Here is a 23273-nt window from a genome sequence, read left to right on the forward strand (position 1 = left end):
ATGCAGCATATAATAGCTGATATAATAGCATAGGTCATTATGGAATGACCTATGCTATTATGGCCTATAATCAGTCTATTCAGTCCAGTACTGGCTACACCCCATTCGAGATATTCCTAGGTCACACAGACTCTAGAAATACTTTTGATGCCGACTTTAATAAGCAATATATACAACAATTAATCAAAGAACACGCAAAAAGAACTAATTTTTTATACAAACATATTTCGGAACAAACAATAAAAATGAAGGAAAAACGAAATGAAAAAGAGCAGGAGAAACAGAATTTTACATTATGCCAGGAGAGACCATATTTTCCAAAAACACAAACAAAAGAATTAGCAAAGATAAGCCGCGTTACCAAAAAGCTATAGTTACAGATGACATAGTCAGAAACACAGTTCCCGTTCAAATAAAAGAACGCAGTACAAAAGTTCCACTAAAAAACATTAAACGCCCTTCACAGGCACCTCCGCGTCCTCCTGATGACGATCGTGACGACGCAAGTCCACGCCCTTCAACTTCAGGTATTAAATAACAATCCCGGAGTTTTACCCGTCAAAGAAGGCACTGCTGTTTTCAGCAAAGACAAGTGGATAATAACAAGAGTATTGGACTTTAAACCTATTAGGGAAGACTTAGATCTTAACATTCAATGTTTCAGGGAACTAAATAGTTTAGTTAGTGTTAAGTTTATTAAGAACTTTACTTATAATTTTATAGATGTAAGAGAACAAGTAGACTATATGCAAAATCTAACAGTAAGCAAATTCGAACAAATCACTCCTACCTTTAAAATCAAACGCGGACTGATTAACCCAATTGGATGATTAATTAAAATCATCACAGGAAATCTGGATCACGATTACGCCATAAAATACGATAAATTAATTAGTGAAATAAAATCAGATCAAGACGCTAATAATAAAAAATTAACGTTAATCTCTGAAATGGTGCAAATTTTATCTAATTCAACCATTACCTTAAATAGAAACCTCATTCGATTGAATAAAGAAATTGCAACATTGTGGCAAAATTATACTGAAAATTTACGGATTGAACACTTTGAAGTTCAAATCATATCTGCATACAATAAAATATACCATAACCTTCAGACGATTCATGCTAAGCTAAGTGAAATAGAAACTAGTTTTGCACTTATTCTTAGTTGGTACGTCAGGTCCTGTAATATTTTCTTTGAAAATATACTGACATATGTCAAATTGAATTTTAAAAAATTCAGATCTCCAATATAAATTATAATTCTATTCCAGTATTTACAAAAAAATTACAAATATACTGGTATGTAGACTCATTCTTCAATAGATCTTGTATGCAGCGCGGTACCAAATTTGAAGATCCATAAACGTCCTGTAACTCATCCATTAACACAAGGCGCTGAATTTTTTTATATTTTATTGCTTAGATGGGTGGACGAGCTCACAGCCCACCTGGTGTTAAGTGGTTACTGGAGCCCATAGACATCTACAACGTAAATGCGCCACCCGCCTTGAGATATAAGTTCTAAGGGTCTCAGTATAGTTACAACGGCTGCCCCACCCTTCAAGCCGAAACGCATTACTGCTTCACGGCAGAAATAGGCAGGGTGGTGGTACCTACCCGCGCGGACTCACAAGAGGTCCTACCACCAGTAATTACGCAAATTATAATTTTGTGGGTTTGATTTTTAATACACGATGTTATTCCTTCACCGTGGAAGTCAAACGTTAGCATTTGTTGAGTACGTATTTCATTAGAAAAATTGGTACCAGCCTGAGATTCGAACACCGGTGCATCGCTAGATACGAATGCACCGGACGTCTTATCGCTTAGGCCACGATGACTTCAATGAACGAACGAATGTTAAAGGATGGGCAAGAAAATAGAATATGGTTTATAGATTGTTGTTCAGCATTTCCACAACGATCACACAAGTCACTGAGAATCATTCTCATACGATATAAATGGTAATTGACGACAATGACCAAACCTCAAACGACTTAAAATAGAATAAAACTTTCTATTTACATATTCTCCTTTACAAAACCAAGGTCTTTTATTTACTTCGGAATTCAAAAGACTGTACCAAGTACCCTTACATAAGACTTGAGTAGAATGATCCCAATGTTTCTTCCAGTTATCACACATTCTTTTTTAAGACAACTATGAATATCTGTGAAAGGAATTCCAACTTCAAAATATGGGACAGAACCCGCACTATAATTTATTATCATGGTTGCTAAATGGTCAGCTTTTTCATTGCCCACTATGCCAATGTGGGATGGAACCCAAACTAGTACAATATTTACATGACAAACTACATTCAAATAATACAAAAGTTGTTTAATATTATACACTAAATAATTTACATTTGTTTTATTTACATTACTTTCTAGACTTTATAATAGGCTCATACAATCAGTGGTAATAATCCACTTTGAACAAGTATTTTTATGCTTATCTATATTAAGACCTGGTAACTAAGATCTTTAAGTCATGTCTTGTTTTAATTTATATTTTTATTTTTATGAAAAATGATAATTTGAAGTGAAATGAAATGAAAGGAAGTGAAGATGATTAATTTGAGACATAAATCACCTGGGATGAAATTAAATGAAATGAGATGAGATAATATGGGATGAAATACAAACTCAGTAAAACGGTGGTCATTTACTGTGATTTATTCAGTGCACTTTTTGGAGGATCCCGAGAAGTTACGTCGAGCGGCTTTGTTTCATTTTCCCACATTTGTGCACATTTACAGATATTAAACAGTTATAAACCACCGTTATTACACATTTAAACCTGAAGAAACATTAAATAGACAAAATAAAACAAATCACACAACTTCACTCCTCGCGTTCCCGCCAAAAAGTCTTCGCAAGCTTTAGATATTTTTTTTAGGGATTTTATGACCTGGTAACTGAGACTTTTAAGTCATGTCTTATAATTTTAATGTATATTCATATTTTTATGAAAAATGATATTATGGAGTGAAATCAAATGAAGATGATTAATTTGAGACATTAATCAACTGGGATGAAATTAAATGAGATGATATGAGATGAATTATAATCTCAGTAAAATGGTGGTCATTTACTAAGATTTTTCAGTGGACTTTTTGGAGGATTCCGAGAAGTTACGTCCAGCGGCTTTGTTTCATTTTCCCACATTTGTGCACTTTCACAGATATTAAACAGTTAATAAACCACCATTATTACACATTTAAACCCGAAGAAACACTAAATAGACAAAATAAAACAAATCACACAACTTCACTCCTCGCGTTCCCGCCAAAAAGTCCGCAAGCTTTAGTATAAAGGCTTGCAGGCATAGATTAAACACTTAATATTTGAGAATTTTGACATTTGTAGGCTAAGAAATCATAGATTATACACTTAAGAAGAAATGGAAAAAAAACTTTAGAGGTTATCTTGAACATAAAAATAGTCTCTCATGCTAAATTAACTATTTTAAATAATTTACTACCATTAAGACGATTTGAAACTGAAGGAACATAAATACGCTGAGAAATATTAAATATTACCATAAATAATACAAAACATGATACCATTCAGGAATATCAAACCGAGATATTTCACGCGAAGTTTATTGAATGGAATTGAAAAGTCAAATCATTTAATTAGAGTTTTAAATTTGTGTAGTTATTCTAACATCCCTTCGTATTCTGATTCTGGTAACGAAATCGATAAGGATATTTCGCAGGAAAAATTAAGTGGTTTCGCAAAAGCCTTTGAAAAACAATCTCAAATTCTGGAGAATCCGGAAGAAGAAAAAAGTTATACTTTCGCTTCATTACTTCGGAATTCAAAATTAATGGATGTAAGTTAAAACTTAAGACTTGCATAGCTTTGATATCTAGCAATAAAAATAGATAAGTAATAGGTTCGATGAAAGCATGAAAATCCTTGTGGAAATAATTAACCCAGGGTTTCTGATTTGCAAAGTATAAATATCAAATAAGAATCAACAATCTTGCATTGCCAATAGCTTGAATACTATAAATAAGCCACTCTGGGAGATTTGTGTCAACAAGACCCTATAAAATGTTCTATTATTACACAAAAGATTAATTATAGGATTGTTTGTGTGGTAAAACAATATTAATTCAAAGATTCTGAATAGACAGTGCCTTTGTTTTTGAACTGGTTCTAGAGATAATATGTTTTATCATTCAAGAAATATATCTCAGTGACATTTAGTTTAACAAATAATTTTGATGAATTTGAAAATTGGAGTAAGTTACATATTAAAATTATTGTATTGTTATTGATACTTGTCATATATATACATAGTTAAAACATTTGAAGTGTCTTCAAAAAGTTTTAGCTGCAATTTATTATCAACAATTATGTTAATATTTCTATTACAGAATAAGCTATAGCAAGCATAATAGAGTGGATCCCCAGTAATCTGACCCCTGTAATCCAACATGTTTATTAATATTGAATATTTTTGGACAATCGTTGCTATTGCAGATTATGCATGATTGTACAGGCTACAACTTATATACGCCACCAGCATATGGCATGGCATATTTTACTCAATGCATAGATATGTTTTGATTCTGATTGCTTAGTAATGGGCGACGGTAACCACTCATCATCAGGTGGGCCGTATGCTCGTCTGCCTACAAGGGCAATAAAAAAAAAAAAAGTTTGAATTTGACTGCATATGATAGCGAATATGTCCATTTTAGAACTGAGGTTGGCCACAAAAGCTTATGTTTTTTTAAAGGAAATAATAGAAAAAGATGATTTTGTGGCTAGGAAGTGATGGCTAGAATCTTTCAAAAGTCTTCACGACTTACCTAAAGTATTTTTTGTAAGTTTTATGGTAATAATTACATTAATCTTAGGCGATAGTCTATAATCCAACAAATTCGATAGTTCGACATTGCCCTGCAAAACATTTGTCGAGTTACCGGGAGTCCACTGTATAGCTATAATAGCACGTTAAATATTATTGACTAACAATATTTCTAAAAGGCTCCTTTTTTTTGTTGAACATTTGCTCTTTTCAGTTGGGGGATCCAGTGGGAAAAACCGTAATAGGAAAAATATTTCATGTTGTAGAAGACGACTTATATATAGATTTTGGATGGAAATTTCATTGTGTTTGTACAAGACCAAATTTGAGAGGTGAAGAATACGTCAGGGGCACTAGAGTTCGGATACAAATTAATGATTTAGAATTATCATCTCGTTTCTTAGGATCGAGCACAGATCTTACACTTTTAGAGGCAGACTGTAAATTACTTGGTATTATATCTACTCCCACTAAACCAGCTGTAAGTGTTAATTAAATGAACAAGTTGTTAAATATAGTAATTTGTTTTTGTTTAGTTTTCGTTCAAATAGTAAACAGATTTTTAATGTAATAATAAATAAAATTGGTAATACAATAAGTAGTAATTTTATTGATGTTTAAAAATTTAAATACCCTGACTAAAATTCTATGAAGGGATACTTTTTGATCTTGTGAATAATGGAGCATCATCAAGGCATCTAATTCACAGTCATCTTGTATTTCTGATATCCATCTGTTAGTAGGTTCTTATTTGTTTAGTAGGTTTTGTTGAGCTTTATCAATAAACAATTTGGAAGTCTTTTCAAACTATGTCAATAACAAAACAAAAGAGAAGCAAAATATATCTAACCCTTTTACTTTGAGTATTGTTGAATTTTAATCATTGGGCAAACACTATTTTATTTAGCTGAATGAAATAATCTGAGATTAGAGTTGCATAGTGTTATTGCCTGTTATATAGGTCATAATAATAGTTAATTAAATTTAAGATACAGTAAAAGCTCTTTATTCGCGCGGTATATGTTCAAATCAATGTAAAATCAACTTAATTGAAGTTTTTGACTACTCGTGTAGGAAGAAGTCGTTGTTGCATCGGCGACTCCAGATCGCAGTAACCACCATGGGACAGTGGTTCCGGATGTGGCGCATTTACATCAACCCCACGAAAAGCACAGCGGTGCTCTTCAAAAGGGGTCGCCCTCCGAATACCACTTCGAGCACTAATAGGCTCGCAAACACTGAAAACATTTTTGAATCATTTGTCGAACGCTCACGATTTTCAAATATTAAACCTCTTACTAATTTCTAACACTTGGAATAGTAAACAATAATATATAGTCTGTAAAAAACTTTTAAAAATAAAGAAACCGATTATAAATTCAACAAGTTTAATTGACTTATACATAATATGGACAACATTAATACACATGAACTATAATTACTAAATATTGTTTTGTTAACATTATAATTATTGTCTTTGCGTATTTATTAAAACGTGTGTAATGCAACATTTTTAACATTCCCACTTACCAACTTTAGTATTTATATAAAAGGATGACGTTATAAACCATTAGCTAAACGACAAGCAGTATTTAAAAGACATACATTGCGTCTGTCATCAAAAATGGAATGTTAAAAAAATATAACACAGATTTTAACTCTGGAAATGTGGCGTTTATAGTTTATAAGCAATTTAAATACAATCGTACTTATAAATTTAAAGACATGCAGAAATATGATAAATTGTACCTACATAATAATTCCAGTGATGAAATTCCACCTATATTGTCCGTAACGTAAATAAAACAGTAATTTATGAGCACGGTTTTCAAATCTTCTTTTACTTAAAAAAAAAACAATTTAAATTATAGTCGCTCATTAAAAATCAAAATACACAATAAAGCTTACATCGATGATTTACTTTTTCCAACTACATATTTAGATTTAAAAACCAAACTACTGAACGGATTTTGATGAAATTTCATGAGACGAAACTGATTGTATATTATTTCGAATTCCAAAATAAATGACGGAGTTCTGAGATAGCAAGCTTTATTAAAAAACTTAATTTGAAACCTTTTTAAGAAGTCGGATAAAAATACCTAGGTCATATAGGTAATTATTATTTTACACCGAAGATGACACGTGGATGTGTACTTAGGTACACAAACAAATAATTAATTTTCAATTTAAAACTCATTCAAGGCATTTTCGATATTAAACATTATTAAACAAATCATTATTATGAAAACGAAATGATTTGTATAAATCACCTCCTCTGGAGATACAATGGCGTGAAATGCCGTGGTTATTTTTATTTTAGGTTACATAGTGAGATCTACAACTAAATGTATGAGATTCTACTGTATTATTGTACTTTATCTCCATTTCTGGTAACTATCTCCTGGATGCTGGGATCCTTTACAGCATCGGTAGCATCTGGCTTAGTCACGAGTATTTCGTCCACTGAGGATGGTGATTCTACTGGGGGGTTTTCGGGGTGAGCGCGTTCCCATTCCTTCAGATATTGAACAACGGCAGTGTGTCCAAATGTTTCGGCTTCATTTAGAGGTCGACTGCCCCAACGATCTCGCGGGTCATGAGGTACTCCACATTGAGCGAGCAAAAATTCGACGCACGCCAAATGACCCTCAGCAGCGGATAAATGCAAAGCCGTCCGTCCATCGTAGTCCGACAAAGTCATGTCCATACCAGACAGGTGGTGCCTGTAATGAAAAACGCAGTTGATTTTAATTAATCTGATTATCTTTTAATGCATCACGTTTTTTAATATAAATTAGCAATATATTTTTCCTGCTGTCCTTTATTTGTGGGGGATTTAATATGTATCTACCTCTTGCAATAAAGCAGTATGGTCCTAGGCTTTTTATAACATGGCCTATTCGCGGATAGCCATAATCAAAGTAATTAGGCAAATTATTATAAATTACCAGTTTAAACCAAGCATACTACGATACCTTCATCAATTACAAGAAGCTTAAAAACATTGTTATACTTGTTTTAGTAAGTTGCTATTGAGATGTTTGTGTAGTGTTTTCTTGTACGGAAACAGCTTCCGATGTGCTATTAATAATAGTGCTGACGAATAAACAAAACATACGTTACTCTAGTTTGCGCTTAAGTTACACGTATTTTTAAATAGGAAATGATTAAAAATTACCTTCTCAGTGCACTGAGATCTCCACTTGCAGCAGAGAACAATAAGTTGACGATATTAAGTCCTGTGGATTCGAACTTGTATCGGCGGGGATCCTTTTTGTGGCTCGCGTAACGAATGTTATCGTATTTGTGAAAATTGAATCGTTTAATTAAGTCCTGAAATACATGAAAATAAATTAGTGTATTTAATCAATCTTCACTACATTTTACGTAAATAATTCAAGAATTACATCGCAGAACTGTAAGCCTCTGCAGCTATTTCCCAATGGATCTAGAGGCGGTGACCATGTACATATGCCCATAACATTTGGGACCACAATAAGCATGGCGCCCGATACTCCAGATTTGGCAGGGAGTCCCACTTTGAAAGCGAACTGTCCAGAGTAGTCGTACATGCCGCAACTGTGCATTAACGACAGCACATTACGCACGGAGTCTGGTCGCAATACTTTTTCATCAGTTATCGGACAAATTCCTCCGTTAGCCAAAGTTGCCGCCATAATTGACATTATATCGCAGTTTGCTTCCATGGAACAGCACTGAAAATATTCAAAAATAAATTAGTATTTTGGCTTATTAATTCTAATACGAAATGCTTCTTTATTTTTTACCTGGAAATAAAAGTCCATACATTCCCTCAGATTTGTTTTCTCGGGGTAGCATTTGTGTTCCCTCATGTAAAAACCCAGAGCATAGTTTCGGTCGGCGGCTTCACGTTCCGATAAAAATACTGCATTATTAAAGCCCAACACCTCATTCCCAGCAAGGCGACTAAAGAACGACATGACGTAGTCGAATTTTTCAGCCAATGTCATTTCTGGTTTGTCCAGCGTTTTTAGTAATGAACAAACAAGAATAGCACCAGCGTTGATCATAGGGTTGTGTGGTTTCACTGCAAAATTAATAAAAAACTTGTTAGCTTGATGCTATGACATGATTACTTTTGATTAAAATAATACGTACTATTATAATCGAGGATCAATTCATTAAAGTTCCGTCCGCTAGGTTCTGTGCCAACATAGTTGTGCACTACGTCAGGACCAAGAGTTTCAAGGGCCATTGCATAAGTCAAAGGCTTGCTGCAAGATTGAAGAGTAAATGGCACGGTCACGTCACCTATAATGAAATAGAAACAGAAAGATTAATGTCTAAAGCAAAAGCAATCACTAATTATAATCTATTGACTAATCTAAATGACTTTTAATAGAACCAGAAGTATTGAAATTTGAGGTACAAATCCGTACGGATACAAAACGTCATACTGTTAATGTGCGCTCTATTTTTAATTAAATAATTGATGTAGTTTTACAGATCATCGTTATAGTATTATTGTACCCGTGGCCAAAATGTAACATGCCTGCTTGTCGAGCAAGGCTTCAAAATTCTATACGTACCAACATTTTTTCCTGAAATACGTAACATGATTGCGTGTAAGCTGAAAAGTGTGTGGCCCCTTATTTAGATGAGCGGAAATGAGACAGAGCAATTTAAGTTTTTTTCTTTTATTTAAGTAATATTTAACAAATTTAGTGGAAAATATAATTATGAAAGATAAGATTCAATCCTAAAAATATTTGGGTACTTTTCCGATAGCCGGGCGCAAGCGAAAAATCATTTACTAACCTAACCCAATTTGCGCCCGGCTAACGGAACAATACCAACTTTTCAATTTATTTAATAGGTTGGAGAAAAACTCTTTTCGCATTATAGTATGTATGAACTTGTAATAAAATCTCTTTGGCTATACCATTTGTATCTGGCTGGTTTTGGTATCATTAAAAGTTTAAATTTTAAAGAAGATAATTCCAAATTCAAATTAGGAAAATGTGTGATTTTTATTTATTTTTCGTACTGTTAATATGAGTGAATCTAATGAAGAAATTCGATACATTTTATAATTTTACTACAAAAAAAAAAAATGCGATGTTTATGGACCTAGTGCAGTGTCTGTGAGAGTAGCACAAATTTGGTTTAAGCGTTTTCAATCCGGAAATTTTGATGTCAAAGATGCAGTCGCCCTATTACGGATAAAATGGATACCATTTTTGAAAAAGTGGAGCAAGATCGGTATGTCTGTAGTTACGACGTAGCTGAAGAACTGGGAATTGACCACAAACAGTTTTGGCGCATTTGAAAAAAACTGCGTACACAAAAAAGCTCGATATTTGGGTACCTCGCGAGCTCACTGAAAGAAACCTAATGAACCGTGTACTCATTTGTGATTCTTTATTACGACGTAATAAAAACTGAACCATTTTTGAAGAAGCTGATAACTGGTGATAAAAAGCGGATCACGTACGACAAGAACGTGCGAAAAAAGGTCGTGGTCAAAGGCCGGTCAGGCTTCACAGACTGTGGCGAAACCCGGGTTAACTCGCAACAAGGTGATGCTGTGTGTGTGGTGGTATTGGAAGGGCATTATTCATTATGAGCTGTTACCGCCAGGCAGGACCATTGATTCTGAAATCTACTGCGAACAACTAATGAGATTAAAGCAAGAAGTTGAGAGAAAGCGGCCGGAATTAATCAACAGAAGGGGTGTGGTTTTTCATCATGATAACGCTAGACCTCACACCTCTTTAACCACTCAGTAAAAATTAAGAGAGATTGGCTGGGAGGTGTTAATGCATCCACCATATAGTCCTGACCTTGCACCTTCAGATTTCCACCCGTTTCGGTCTCTTCAGAATTATTTAGGCAGTGTCAGATTAACATCACGAGAGGGCTGCCAAACCAACTGTCGCGGTATTTTAATCAGAAGCCCATAAATTTCTATAGTAATGGGATCATGTACCTACCTAAAAGACGGCAAAAAGTTATCGAACAAAATGGTACCTACATACTTTAGTTAAATGTAAATAAACAATATTAAAAAATATTGTGAATTTTCTTAAAAAATGCGAAAAAACTTTTTCCCCAACCTTATAATAAATACATATACCTAATATCTTTAATTCTTACCAATAGAAAAACGTTGACCATCAATTGTGCAAACACTTACGCCCCAACTCTCGGGACTGGCTCTCGTTAATTGCGGGATATAGCTCGCATTTTTACCATCAGTATTGCTCTTTGCAGCCCAGTACATTTCCTCTATGTCCTTGATAAAATCTTGGAAGTCTGGAATTACGAACTGACTTCGGAAAGCTCGAGTTATCAACACTATATTTGGTGCAATAACTTCTTTGAAGGTCTTTCGATCAAGTTTCAGTGTTTCTGGAGATCCTCCTTCGAAATTAGATTCCTTGTGAACTTTGTACAGGCTATGCATTACCTCTTTAACACGTGCGTCGTTTTTTCTTATCCCGGTGGTTCTTAGGGCCTGCATTAAAAATCAAGCCAATGTATACGACAATAAAATAAATAAACAAATAAAATATATAAATTGTTCATTATGATGAACATAAATAATAAAATGTAACATAAACGATGCGAATTTTTGATAAATGGTCGCCTATGGTATTTTCGGGTTGCTATGACAGCTTTTCTATCAAACGTAGCTTAAAAATATACCTATTCGTAGTAGCAGGTAAGTATTAACGACTTTCGCTTGATAAGTAATCTGATTATTGAGTAACAGTAATCAAAAGGCAAAAAGATGCCCGTAATATTTCAGGTTACTGAAGTTGATATAAAAAGGTGTTATTTTAAACTAACCTGCAACCTACTACAAATCCTCCAAAAGAAATAGTTAGCTGCGTGACGTTTTATAGGGATAAATAAATGTATAGAAATAGATCAATGCTCAATATTATGGCTGTATATTATCCTCAATAGCACTATCGCTACTTTAGGTATGATTCTATTATCTGATGATATTTTTATAGTATGTATGTACCTTTGGAAAACAGAACCCATAACAATTAGTATTTAAAAACTTACGGCCAAAAATTTTCCAACTGGAAGTAATCCTGTTTCTTCATTCTTAAACATATCAAATAGGACATCATCAGCATTCTTATGTGGACCATCTCGGACTCTGATAAAAACGAACAATTAGCTATGTACATATTATTATATTGAAATTCAAAATTACGGACATCCGATCGGACACATAGATATTAAATAATAAAGTTATATTAATATTTAAAACGTTTGCTAATGGAATTATTGTACTTCGTTAGCAAATATTGAACAATGTTACGTGAAATTGGAAAAACCTGTTCAGGGTAATTATTGGTGTCACGACTGTGTTCTAATAATAACTCTATTTCTTTGACGTAATACGCGGGTGTGTCTGCGACGTAAACAGGTGCCCGAAGGCCCGAACAAACATTTACTCGGTACAATACATTATGTACACATCGAATACCATCACATGACGTTTTATATTTAGCCAAACGAGTGAACATTAACGAAAGCTTTGCATTTTCGTTTTTTTGGCGTGCGGTAGTTGAATTTACACAATTCGAAAACACGATTGGCGTTATTGATTCACGTGCGTGTAACATACGATTGGACGGCTACCAAATTTGTTTTCAGCTTATTCAACACACAACACTCCTGCATATAATAAGTCCCTCAGATCTCACAGTGATGACCTAAACTACCCAAATTATATTAATAATAATACAACATAATTACCTCAATATAATAACAATTATTATCTATTAATAATCGAAGAATAACCTAATGTTTCTTACGATTTTTTCGTAAAATACTATGTTCTAAAATCAAACTGAAGCCAATCGTATCAATAATGCATGCTTTTAATTAATTAAAAAAAAAACAAGTTATTTGTAATGTCTAAATTTTAAAATACATATACGAACAAAAAGCCAATTAAAAAACAAATATTTTTTCAACCAAACTCTTTGGTGTAAAATAGGAAAAAGCTAGTGCGTAATTAGCAAAAAATAAATTCATTCGAAACGAAATTTCGTATAAGCCTTTGTAGTTACATTTTGCGAAAATATTAAAAAATCAAAATTAGGTCCAAATATCTACATGCAGAACCAACACAAGGCTTACTAGCCCTGTACTCACGATTTAGGGTCGATGTTATGCACGAACGAATACTGCCTGCACCATGGAATGTGAACAAATTTTAATATAGGATTTTCATGAAATCTTATCAGCGATTTTTGAAAGTGAAATCACCACGAGATTAACTTTGATTTTTTGTCTTGAAATAGCGTCTAGAAGTCTAGATAAAGAGCTGCTAAATTTTTGTACAAATTTTATCAAATATGAAAAATCAAAACGGTTTTCCTAGCTAAGAGTGTCTCATCAAGATGAATAAATAGTTTTCAAAAATGTATCAAACAAAATAAATTATACATTGACTGAGATTTAATATTATAGTGTTTGTAAATTACAAATCTCGGTGATCGAAGTCTGCAGACGGCGCCGTTGCTTTAATTGTAGATCAATAAGTATGTGTCACCGGTTCATTAAAATCAATTTATGTTAAATGTACATAGGTTTCGAATACTGCGTCTATTGATTTTGTGTACATACCTTATATCGACGGATTGAATCGAATAGAAGTTGGGTGCTGAGTTGCGCCATTTCTGAAATTGACGTTTCATTTAATTCACATTATGGAACCGCATTATTGTATTGTACGTAATTAAGAAAGGAGAGGAGTGAAAAAAGGAACATAAACATCACAGGATTCGAAATTAGATATCATTGGAACACATAGAAAGACACTCACATCAGAGTTTTCAATTATATAGACGGGTCTCACTTGACTGTAGTGTCGAAAACAGGCGCATATCGAGGGCTTAAGAATCGGTGAGGCGAGTCGACGGAGCTGGCTAGCGTTCATGATGGTCGAGGACAGAACACCTGTAAGCGATACCCGCTCCGTCGATGCCGGTTGGGAATGGTGAAACCACGCAAGCGCTGTAGAGTATACTCGCGAAGCGCAGGCGCCAACTGAACCACATCGTCACGCCTCTCTGGCTTATCTTACTGTTGACTTTCAACGTTTACATGCTGACGATTACCACTAGTTCAATGTAAATTTTGTTAGTCACGTTTTTATCAAACAGTTTTTACTGTGCACACGCGGATAGTATTCATTCATTCAAAGGTATTGCCAAACGACAAAAAAAAACGTTTTTTCCTAAAATTTCTAAATATGAGCAATAGATAAAAAAATATTTAAAGAAACAAAGAATGTTGTTCATTACAGAAAATAATAATCATTAATTTACAATTAAAGGGTTACTTAAAACAATTAATTTTAAAATTAAACAATGTAGCATAATATGTTTTTCTCACGGTACTCGAATCCGGAATTCAGTTTGGTGGAACTTACATAATATGTTCGTAGACATCTACTAATGACAGTGGTAGACTAGTGGAAAAATTGGTTTTAATTTAACTAAAATAAGCGACTAACGAAATCCCGAAATCTCGTTTCCTCTTTTTATTGTTATTCCATTTTATTTTTGTATTAGACACGTGGCTTTAACCATCATAAAACACAAGATATTTGACAGATCTCTGAATTTTGTTAACGACATTATCAAGTTCCAAACAACAACATTTTGGACGATCGGCCTACCGAGAAATTACATCTGCTCGCTAGAAGATCTTTTCTTTATCGTTACCCCCAAAAGGCACAAAACAAGTTTTTGTACATAATTAGTTTGAATCCGGAATAATAAATGCCAATTATGGTAAATAAACAAATTATTCGTTATTTTTTTTTTTTTTTTTTCCTTTCTTTCTGGCTTTTGTTACTTAGATTAAAGTACAATTTTGCCAACGTCGGGTAGTGGAGGTATCAACATAATTATGCTAGGACATTTACATAACATTTACAGGCATGAACTGAAAATAGAGTTACCTATTTAGTTTTACAATTTTTGTATTTAACAGTTAGTAGGAACTACAATTTTATATTATTAGTGTCTATGAAAGATGCAAGCGAGTAGACTACCTTTTTACTGGGGAAAGTTAATAGGAAGTTCATGTTGATGGGGAAGGGGATTATGTTTTTTAATAAAGTATATAGGGAATCACAATTATTGTTAAGAATGCAGTTGAAGAATATATGATCCACAGTACCTTCCTCGGATCCACAGTCGCATATTGCTGTATTTCTTACTTTGAATTTGAACAGCTGGACAGGAGAGCAAACGTGACCCAGTCGCATTCTGATAAGAATGCTAGTGGTACTTTTGTTAAGATTTCTGTACTTAAAAAACCATGGGGAATGGGGTATTGTTGGTTGGATTATAGAATACTTATACTTAAAAGATTCCCATTCTATGCTCCAGTCACGGAATAAAGTTTTCTTAGCAATACTTAATATATCAGTCATTGTATTATAAAAAAAAATGTTATCACCGTGCAATGTAGCCTTTTTTGCCAAATCATCTGCATACTCATTTCCTTTAATGCCGACATGAGCAGGAACCCATGCTAGTTCAACAATGATATTACTGTTATGGCATCTAAGAAGGCATTCCTTTATTTTACAAATAATATGGTTATGGATGCAAGTTTTAAAAGGGTGACCGGAAATGGCCTGTAAGGCACTTAGAGAGTCTGTGAATATTACTGAAGGGTTGATAGATTTTTCCATAATATGAGTAATGCAGCTTAGAATAGCTATACATTCTCCACTAAAAACACTTGCCTCGACAGGTAATTTATGTAAACTCCAAACTTTTGTGGTTGCATTCAGAAAAGCAGCGCCCACATTGCTATTCGAATTCAATTTTGATGCATCAGTAAAAAATGTATACCAGCCAGGCCATTTCTCAGTAACAGTATTTAAGAAATTAGAGTTAATATCAAAGTTTTCATTTAGGCCAATATCTTTTACAATTTTTGGGACGTGGCAGAGAGCATTGAACGCTGTCTCATAAATTGGTAGCACATCAGATTGTACAGCTGGTGCTGAGAGGCATGTTATTTTTTCTAAGCTTCTAAGAAGGCAGGGCCAATTTTTATTTCTCCAATATTTTGAGTGCATGTAGGTTTTGAGTGAAATGAGTTTAGTAAGTACGAGGTTAGACTTTATGTGGGATACTTTGAATAAGAAGCGATCTGCTAGGTATTGTCGTCTTAAATGTAAAGGTGGATCAACACTTTCGACCTGCAATGCACGATTGGGAGACGATTTCATGGCCCCCAAAACAACCCGCAGGGCTTTTACTTGTATTTTATCCAAACGTGATAAAGTTTTTTTATCGCATGGTTCTAACATAATTGAGCCAAAGTCTAATATACTGCGTATTAAAGCGTTATATAGTAGTTTCTGAGAGTATGGGTGGGCCCCCCACCAAGTTCCCGAGAGAGTCCACAATAAGTTTATATTCTTTTCACATTTGTCAACTACCGTATCGACATGAGCTGTCCATTTAAGATGCGAGTCTAGAGTTAAACCGAGGAACCTAACAGTATTACAGATAGGAATAAACTCATCTCTGTATTTTACTGTGACAGGTGGGATATTTTTTTTCCTTGAGAATATAGCTACAGAGCTTTTGTGCGCTGAGATTTCCAAACCATGTTCTTCTATCCAAGTTCCGATAGATATCAGGCATTTGGTTAAAACAGATGCTGCCACAGGAATGCTCTTATGAGATGTGTAGATGCACATGTCATCAGCGTATTGGATCATTTGGCAATTACCTGTTAGTTTTCTGTGAATATCATGAGTGAAGATATTAAATAGTATCGGGCTTAATACTGACCCTTGAGGTAGGCCTTTCCAAACGTTCCTTCTATCTGTAAGTGATCCGTTGAGGAGTAGATGAATCTTACGATCATTTAACATATTGCATATAAATTGTACCAACTTGCAAGGTAAACTCAGCTGTAGCAGCTTGCTTCTGAGTACTGAAATTGGGACGTTATCATATGCAGCGGAAATATCGATAAAAGCAGCTACAACAGAAGCATTCGAAGAGAAGGCACTACGAATATCAGTGGTCAAAATAGAGTGGCAGTCTGTAACACTTTTACCTTTACGGAATCCAAATTGTACAGGTGGTAATATTTTTTGGTTTTCCATATACCAGTCTAGTCTATTTTTAATTAAATGTTCTGCTGTTTTACTTATAGTAGAAGAGAGAGCTATGGGTCTATATGAAGTATGATCATTAGGGTCTTTGTGTTGTTTCAAAACAGGGATAATAATTTGGTCTTTCCAAGAACTAGGAACAGAGCCTAAGCAGTACATGTGGTTGATGAGAGAGAGAAAATATTTAAGTGGCTTCGTTGGGGAGCGTTTCAAAAAGGAATAAGGGATGCCATCAAGTCCAGGAGCCGTATCCGGTAACTTTTGGAGGATAAATAATAACTCTTGGAAAGAAAACGGCTCGGAGAGCACGTCATCTTGAGGTCTGGTAATTTGGAAGGATGAGTTTCCAAGAGAAGGGGGTGCATAAGGAGGTGCGAGTTTATTGAGGAAATCGTATTTCCATTCATCGACATTAGAATTTGGCGATTGCGTTGTATTTTTAGCCGATCTATATCGCTTCACCGACTTCCAAACTGTCGAGGAAGGGGTACGCGGGGAGACGTTCTTACAAAAGTCCCTCCAACTCAGGGCCTTTTTCTTAGAAAATTCACGCTTACAGCGTGCTTGTGTTCTTCGCAGGTTAATAAAGTTTTCTAAGGTCATTGAATTTACAAATGTGGCTTCCAGAGAACGTCGAAGTTTAACTAAATCTGAACATTCATGGTCCCACCAAGGAGGTGAGGGTAATTTATTTGAAGCCCTTTTTATGGGTATTGATTTAATTCCTGCCTCATGGAGTGTTGCAATAAATTGATTATAACATGTTTCGACATTGCTGAAATTTACAACTGGTAACTGTTCGATTGCTAAGTTTAAGCAATGGCTAAAAAAATCCCAGTCAGCATTAGCAAGGTTATATCTGACATGTGTTGAAGGTACAGTATATGGGCTGCCACTAATTCTACCAGGAAAAGATACAATTATAGGGGCGTGATCACTGCCATAGGTGCAACATTCTATATTCCATGAAAGTAAGGAACCGAGTGAACTAGAGCAGAATGAGAGATCAATAGCGGAAGGGTTCTGAATCGGTGAGGTCCTACGGGTAGGCCTACCGTCATTTAGGATGACGAGATCGCAATCGTCTGTCATTTCTATTAGTTTCTTCCCCGGTGCATCAGAAGATATGGAACCCCAGTTACGGTGATGACAGTTGAAATCACCTAAAATTATTTTAGGCGAAGGAAGAGTGTCTAATGCTATCTTCAGATTGTTTATAGTGGAAACCAAAGGGTGTGGTAGATAGATGCTTATAATAGTAATCCATGATGAATTTATATAGATCTTTGCGGCAACGATGTATCCATTTTCTACAGGTGGACTGGAGAGTCTGACATACTTGATGCTAGTTTTAATGAGCAGCGCTGCTCCATCCCATCCCTCGTGCCTGTCGTGTCTCAAACAAGCATATCTTGGGACAGTGAATCTTGTGGAGGGCTTAAGCCATGTCTCAGAAAGAGCTATAGCAATGGGATTATATTTATTAATAAGGTATAAAAGATCGCTTCTATTCCGCGTTACACTCCTCGTATTCCATTGAAGTATCTGGTCCATTAATGTGTAGTAAAAGTTGATTTAACAAATTCATTTTTTCGGCAACGTTGGACGGTAAAGACAAAGTTTTTGATGTAATATTAGTAAGATTAAACAGTAAAGAGTCCAAAAGCTCTATGACTTTTGAAATAGCTATATCAGGAGGAGTGGAATTATGGGCTTTTTTTTTAACTAGCGCACAGCCATTTTGGGGTGTTGGAATTGTAAAACTGTGAATGAGTTCAGAATGGGTTTTTTGGTCGTAACCTGACTGTAGTTGAGTTTTGGGTCTGGGTTTCAGAAAGACGGTCTTTTTGTAAGAAATGGGGTGGGTGTTATCTTGTGTAGCTTGGTCTAACAGGTTTGGATGGTGACGAGAAGGGGGTTGTTTTACTACGTCAGCATAAGGTCGTCTGATGGGTGCTAAGCGTTTTGAGGCTTCTTGGAATGATATGTTTTCGGCGGACATAAGTGATTTAATTTGATATTGTCGCATGTATTCCGGGCACGTTTTGTCAAGGGCTGAGTGATTAGCATGGCAAAAGGCGCAACACATAGCATCGGGAGCGACATTGCATGTCTCTGCAGGATGGTCCTCTGAACACTTGTGGCACCAAATTTTCGACCTACATTGAACTTGTACATGTCCATACCTACAGCATTTGTAACATTGGACTACCGGATATTTATAAGATTCGACAACAAGGCTATTATGGAACAGAAAGGTGTTATGAGGTAATTTTTGACCATCAAAAGTTAAGACAACAGTTTCGCTGGGTCTCCACTCCGTGGTACCTTCTGAGCGAACTTTGTAATTCAGACGTCTTGCCTTGATTACTTTTCCGTAACCATGCGGTGTTTCAATAAACTCCGTTATTTCTTCATTTGAAAGTTCCGTACATATTCCTCTAACAATTCCAATACGAGTAATATTGAAAGTGGGTATAAATGCTTTATAGCCTTTCTCTTTTAACAGGGAGTAGTTATGAAAATCATTTGCTCCCTGGGCTGTAGAAAATTCTATCGATACACGGTTTCTACCAATCCGCTTAATACCACCGTTTTTCAGAGATTGTACTTTATTCTTATATAAAAATTGTCCGAATTTAACTGGGTGGAGGGAAACCGGTGAAGCCGGATCTTCGGTTACTCTAGAAACATGAACTATATAAGGTCCCTGATCTGTGTCGGCATATGGTCTATAGTACGAATTTAATCCACCTCTAGTGGATGCATTTTTAAAAGTATCAATTTTGGAGAGTTTTTTGGAAGCCAGCTCATCTGCATTGTTATCATATGGTTTACGTTTTCGGGGGGTACTCGTAACTAGGTCAACTGACATGTTTTCATTATAATTAGATGGTGAGGGTAGGTTGTCAATATCAGACTGGGCACTTAACGTTGAATATGATGGTGAGTTAACAGAACCGTTTTCTAAACTAATATCTATGCCTGGGTCAGGCGGTTCATTAGGTACAGAATCCATGACAAATATTTATCTCTATGTGTAACTCATAGAAATAAAAATTTGTTTTCAATTTGTATTAAAAACAATTCTGTACAGTAGACTTACTTACTAAATATTATTTACAAAATATATATTTACAACTTACTGACACCGTTGATTAAGCAAAACAGACAAAGAAACACAAACATGCAACAAAAACTATAAAACAACAGGTATAAAAAGACAGAATACAAAAAAAAAGAATATTAAAGGAAAAAGATATTCGTTAGCAACAAATACGTGATACCCGCACTGACGCTGTCTATCGAATCCTTATTCGTTATTGCTTTAGATGAATAGACTAGTACAACTAATTAATTATTAATTAATTTGCGGAAGCCATAGACATCATCACTACGTGAATGCCGTCACCTTCCAAGAGACATGAAGTGAAAGGTAGAAATAGAGACATTGGTGGCAAATATCCGTGCGGACTTACAATACACTATACCATCGGTTAATGCTGGTCTGCGATTGCAGCACTGGGGGAATGCTGCTGTCCGTTTACCTCTGAATTCCCAAGTCGCGTCATACGATGCCTATAGGAATATCGCTACTTGGGGCATATTACGTGCGAACTTCGACCTCCATGACGACCTGGACTTAGAGTCCATCAGTAAGTATCTATAGTCGGCGTCGATGCGCCACTTCGATAAAGCGGCACGACACGAGAACCCTCTCATCGTGGCCGCCGGTAACTACATTCCCGATCCTACGGACAGAATGGAAAGCTGTCGACGTCGCCCCAAACACGTCATTTCCACTAACGGTGCTTTTAGGTACCTCAAGCACCGGGCTCGACGAGTAAATTAATCCTCAGACACAGCCCACTGAGTTTCTCGCCGGATCTTCTCAGTGGGTCGCGTTTCCGATCCAGTGGTAGATTCTGCGAAGCATGGCTCTTGCTAGGGTTCGTGTTAGCAACGTCGTCAGGTTTGAGCCCCGTGAGCTCCCTACTAGTTAAGGTTACGCTGAAATAGCCTCTCCAGGCTCTCAGCTTGGTAGAGAAAAAAAAAGGGGCATATTAATATAAAATATTTTGAAATAATTTGATCAAAAAAAAAAAAAAAAACTTACTACTATTCATAAAACCAAAGCGTTAAATGAAATTCAAAACATTTTTTTTCTGGCTAGCATTCCGTCTCAATTACACCAAATAGTTTGAAGTTCGAAGAGGTTGTAAAATTAATATTTGCTATTTTAAATAGTTAATGTTCGATAAATTATACTGTAATATTAACAGCTTTATTTTGTTAACCTTCTAAAAGTTTTGGAAAAAAAGAGGAGGTTATCAATTTGACTTTTTATCTGTGTCATTTCAGAACTTTTGTATGCGAACCGATGCTTATGATAATTTTTTTATTTGAAATCTGGTACTTTTCATGTGATCCTATTAAAATTATTATTTTTAATTAGTTATCTGAGCAGTAGTTTTCGAGTTATTCTTATTAATACATATTGAATTGAATTCGAACTACTTATTCTTCTTTTAAATTGAAGAAGTTAGTTTTTTTTTTAAATATTCCTATGTCAGTATGCCAGTAAAAGCTATTAGTCAAATTAGTCAAAACATTTTTATTTAACTACCTATCTGCGAGTAGCTTCTTTCTATTCTAGTTTGGCCGTGATAGATGGAAGAGCTCTAGAGGAAAAGGTAGACCTAAGAAAAAATGGATGGATTGCGTGAAAGACGATATGTGTAAGAAGGGAGTGAGCAGAGAGATGGTATATGATAGAGAATTAAGGAAAGAGAAAACATGTTGCGCCGATCCCAGGCGACTGGGAGAAGGGCAGGAGAAATTCTTGATTCGTGGTGCTCGTTTTCATGAAGTTCTCATGAATTTCAGTATTTATTGTAACTTAAATGTAATTTTCCAGAACGTATCCAGCGTTTTATGACACATTTGATAACTGAAAGATTATTGATTATTAAAAAAAAATTGATCCTTTTAGCCAAAATAGGTTTTATGCTATGTCAGTCAATAGGAAATGAATTAATAACAAAATCACGTCATGTCTTAATCAGTAATGGCCATGTTACTTATTATTTTATTTTTGAGTCTTTTGAAGTCACCACAGATAAGTCTAAAAATAAAAAATAAACGTTACGAATTGATTTCCTGTAGCCGTCGGTTTTGTTCGTATGCGTAAATTGGACTTCAACTTGATTCATTCAGCGTGTTAATTGGTCAAAATACGACTTTATTTAAAAATATATATATCGTAGTCAGATCAATGGAAATGTCTAACGCAGTGTTGTTATCAAATTAGCCCCTTTCTTTTAATTTTTTTAAGATCCTTCACGTAGTTAAGTCATATTTTGTTGTAGTTTTTATTTGAGATATATTTTAACAGTCTCACGTTAATTAAAAAAAGAAATGAGATTTTTATTTCCTAAGCCATATCATTGAAACCTTGTGTATTTTAAGGTTCAGTCATGTCACCGAAATTTGAGAGAATAAAACATTAAAAGACAGATGAAAATTTATTTCATTGCTTCATTCACAAAGCTGTACACTTTTTGTTTTTATTGTTGTTTTATATGGGCAATAAGTTCACGGTTCAGCTGATGTTAAGGACCTGATTTAATAAGCACCCCAACATGAATACCGTGATTACATTGAGACAAACATTAAAATTTAAGCGTTTAAAACTAAAATATAGAATCTATTATTTTAGGAAAAAATAGAAAAGGATTAGGCAAACTTAATAAAACGTGTGAAAACCAAGACTATTAATTTTATTAATATTTAATGTAAGAGTTACTTAGCCTATAATAAATTTCCAAAAAAATAACAATTATCTATATTTAATGACAACATGCATGATTAAAATTTTAAAAACATCAACTAAATGGAATGATTTCAACGTCGTACGTATATTAAATTATAACAGTTCCATGAATGAGGAAGATATTTTCGCAAGATAATTTCAAACAACATCTTAATCACCTCAAAAGCATTGTCGCACTCCATCACGAAATCCTCGTATCTACCAGATGACAAATTTCTCATAACACACACTTTAACCGAAAGTGTTGGTAGCACGTGTACCACTAACCGCGAAAACTTTCTGCAAAAGATTTGCACGTAACTGACGCCTCCTCTGCGTACGCAGTACTGAGCCATTTCTCTTTGGCCTGCCGTTTATAAATACACTATATGGGAGTGCCAAAATATATTTGCCGGGAATGCTTAGTGTCTAGCTAATTTTAGATAGAACACAGAATATGAA

General features: G+C 34.8%; 2 protein-coding genes and 1 long non-coding RNA gene across 8 annotated transcripts; 2 read left to right on the plus strand and 1 right to left on the minus strand.

Annotated features, from left to right (window-relative positions):
- The first annotated feature begins 322 nt into the window (after window positions 1-322).
- On the plus strand, window positions 323-2366 carry LOC134198933 (uncharacterized). Its single transcript, XR_009973227.1, has 2 exons — window positions 323-1302; window positions 2138-2366. It is a non-coding gene; the product is annotated as an uncharacterized LOC134198933 (long non-coding RNA).
- Window positions 2367-3379: 1013 nt separating this feature from the next.
- On the plus strand, window positions 3380-5428 carry LOC101739277 (small ribosomal subunit protein bS1m). Its single transcript, XM_004930081.4, has 2 exons — window positions 3380-3843; window positions 5045-5428. Exons 1-2 carry the CDS (start codon window positions 3565-3567, stop codon window positions 5324-5326), a joined length of 561 nt encoding a protein of 186 aa, XP_004930138.1. The 5' UTR covers window positions 3380-3564; the 3' UTR covers window positions 5327-5428.
- A 773-nt stretch (window positions 5429-6201) lies between these two features.
- LOC101738857 (glutaminase kidney isoform, mitochondrial) lies at window positions 6202-23167 on the minus strand. 6 transcript variants are annotated; one of them, XM_012693735.3, is made up of 10 exons: window positions 22991-23167; window positions 13471-13523; window positions 12997-13032; window positions 11893-11989; window positions 10972-11332; window positions 8974-9126; window positions 8622-8902; window positions 8241-8549; window positions 8012-8166; window positions 6202-7556 (listed from the first exon to the last, which is right to left on the minus strand). In XM_012693735.3, exons 1-10 carry the CDS (start codon window positions 23165-23167, stop codon window positions 7199-7201), a joined length of 1980 nt encoding a protein of 659 aa, XP_012549189.1. In that variant the 3' UTR covers window positions 6202-7198. The 6 variants fall into 6 exon arrangements, with proteins under 6 accessions (XP_012549189.1, XP_004930136.1, XP_004930135.1 ...); XM_004930079.5 differs by lacking the exon at window positions 22991-23167 and adding an exon at window positions 13703-14018; XM_004930078.5 differs by lacking the exon at window positions 22991-23167 and adding an exon at window positions 13670-14018.
- Window positions 23168-23273: the final 106 nt, after the last annotated feature.

This window comes from Bombyx mori, chromosome 5 (genome assembly GCF_030269925.1).
Source record: "Bombyx mori chromosome 5, ASM3026992v2".
In the NCBI taxonomy this organism is placed as follows: Eukaryota; Metazoa; Arthropoda; class Insecta; order Lepidoptera; family Bombycidae; genus Bombyx; species Bombyx mori.

Coding starts and splice junctions, on each gene's coding strand:
- LOC101739277 (XM_004930081.4), top strand. CDS start 3,565: ATGATACCATTCAGGAATATCAAACCGAGATATTTCACGCGAAGTTTA. Junction 3,844..5,044: donor GGAATTCAAAATTAATGGAT/GTAAGTTAAAAC, acceptor TGCTCTTTTCAG/TTGGGGGATCCAGTGGGAAA.
- LOC101738857 (XM_012693735.3), bottom strand. CDS start 23,167: ATGGCTCAGTACTGCGTACGCAGAGGAGGCGTCAGTTACGTGCAAATC. Junction 11,333..11,892: donor CAGTTGGAAAATTTTTGGCC/GTAAGTTTTTAA, acceptor TTTTTAATGCAG/GCCCTAAGAACCACCGGGAT. Junction 8,167..8,240: donor GAGGCTTACAGTTCTGCGAT/GTAATTCTTGAA, acceptor CATGTATTTCAG/GACTTAATTAAACGATTCAA.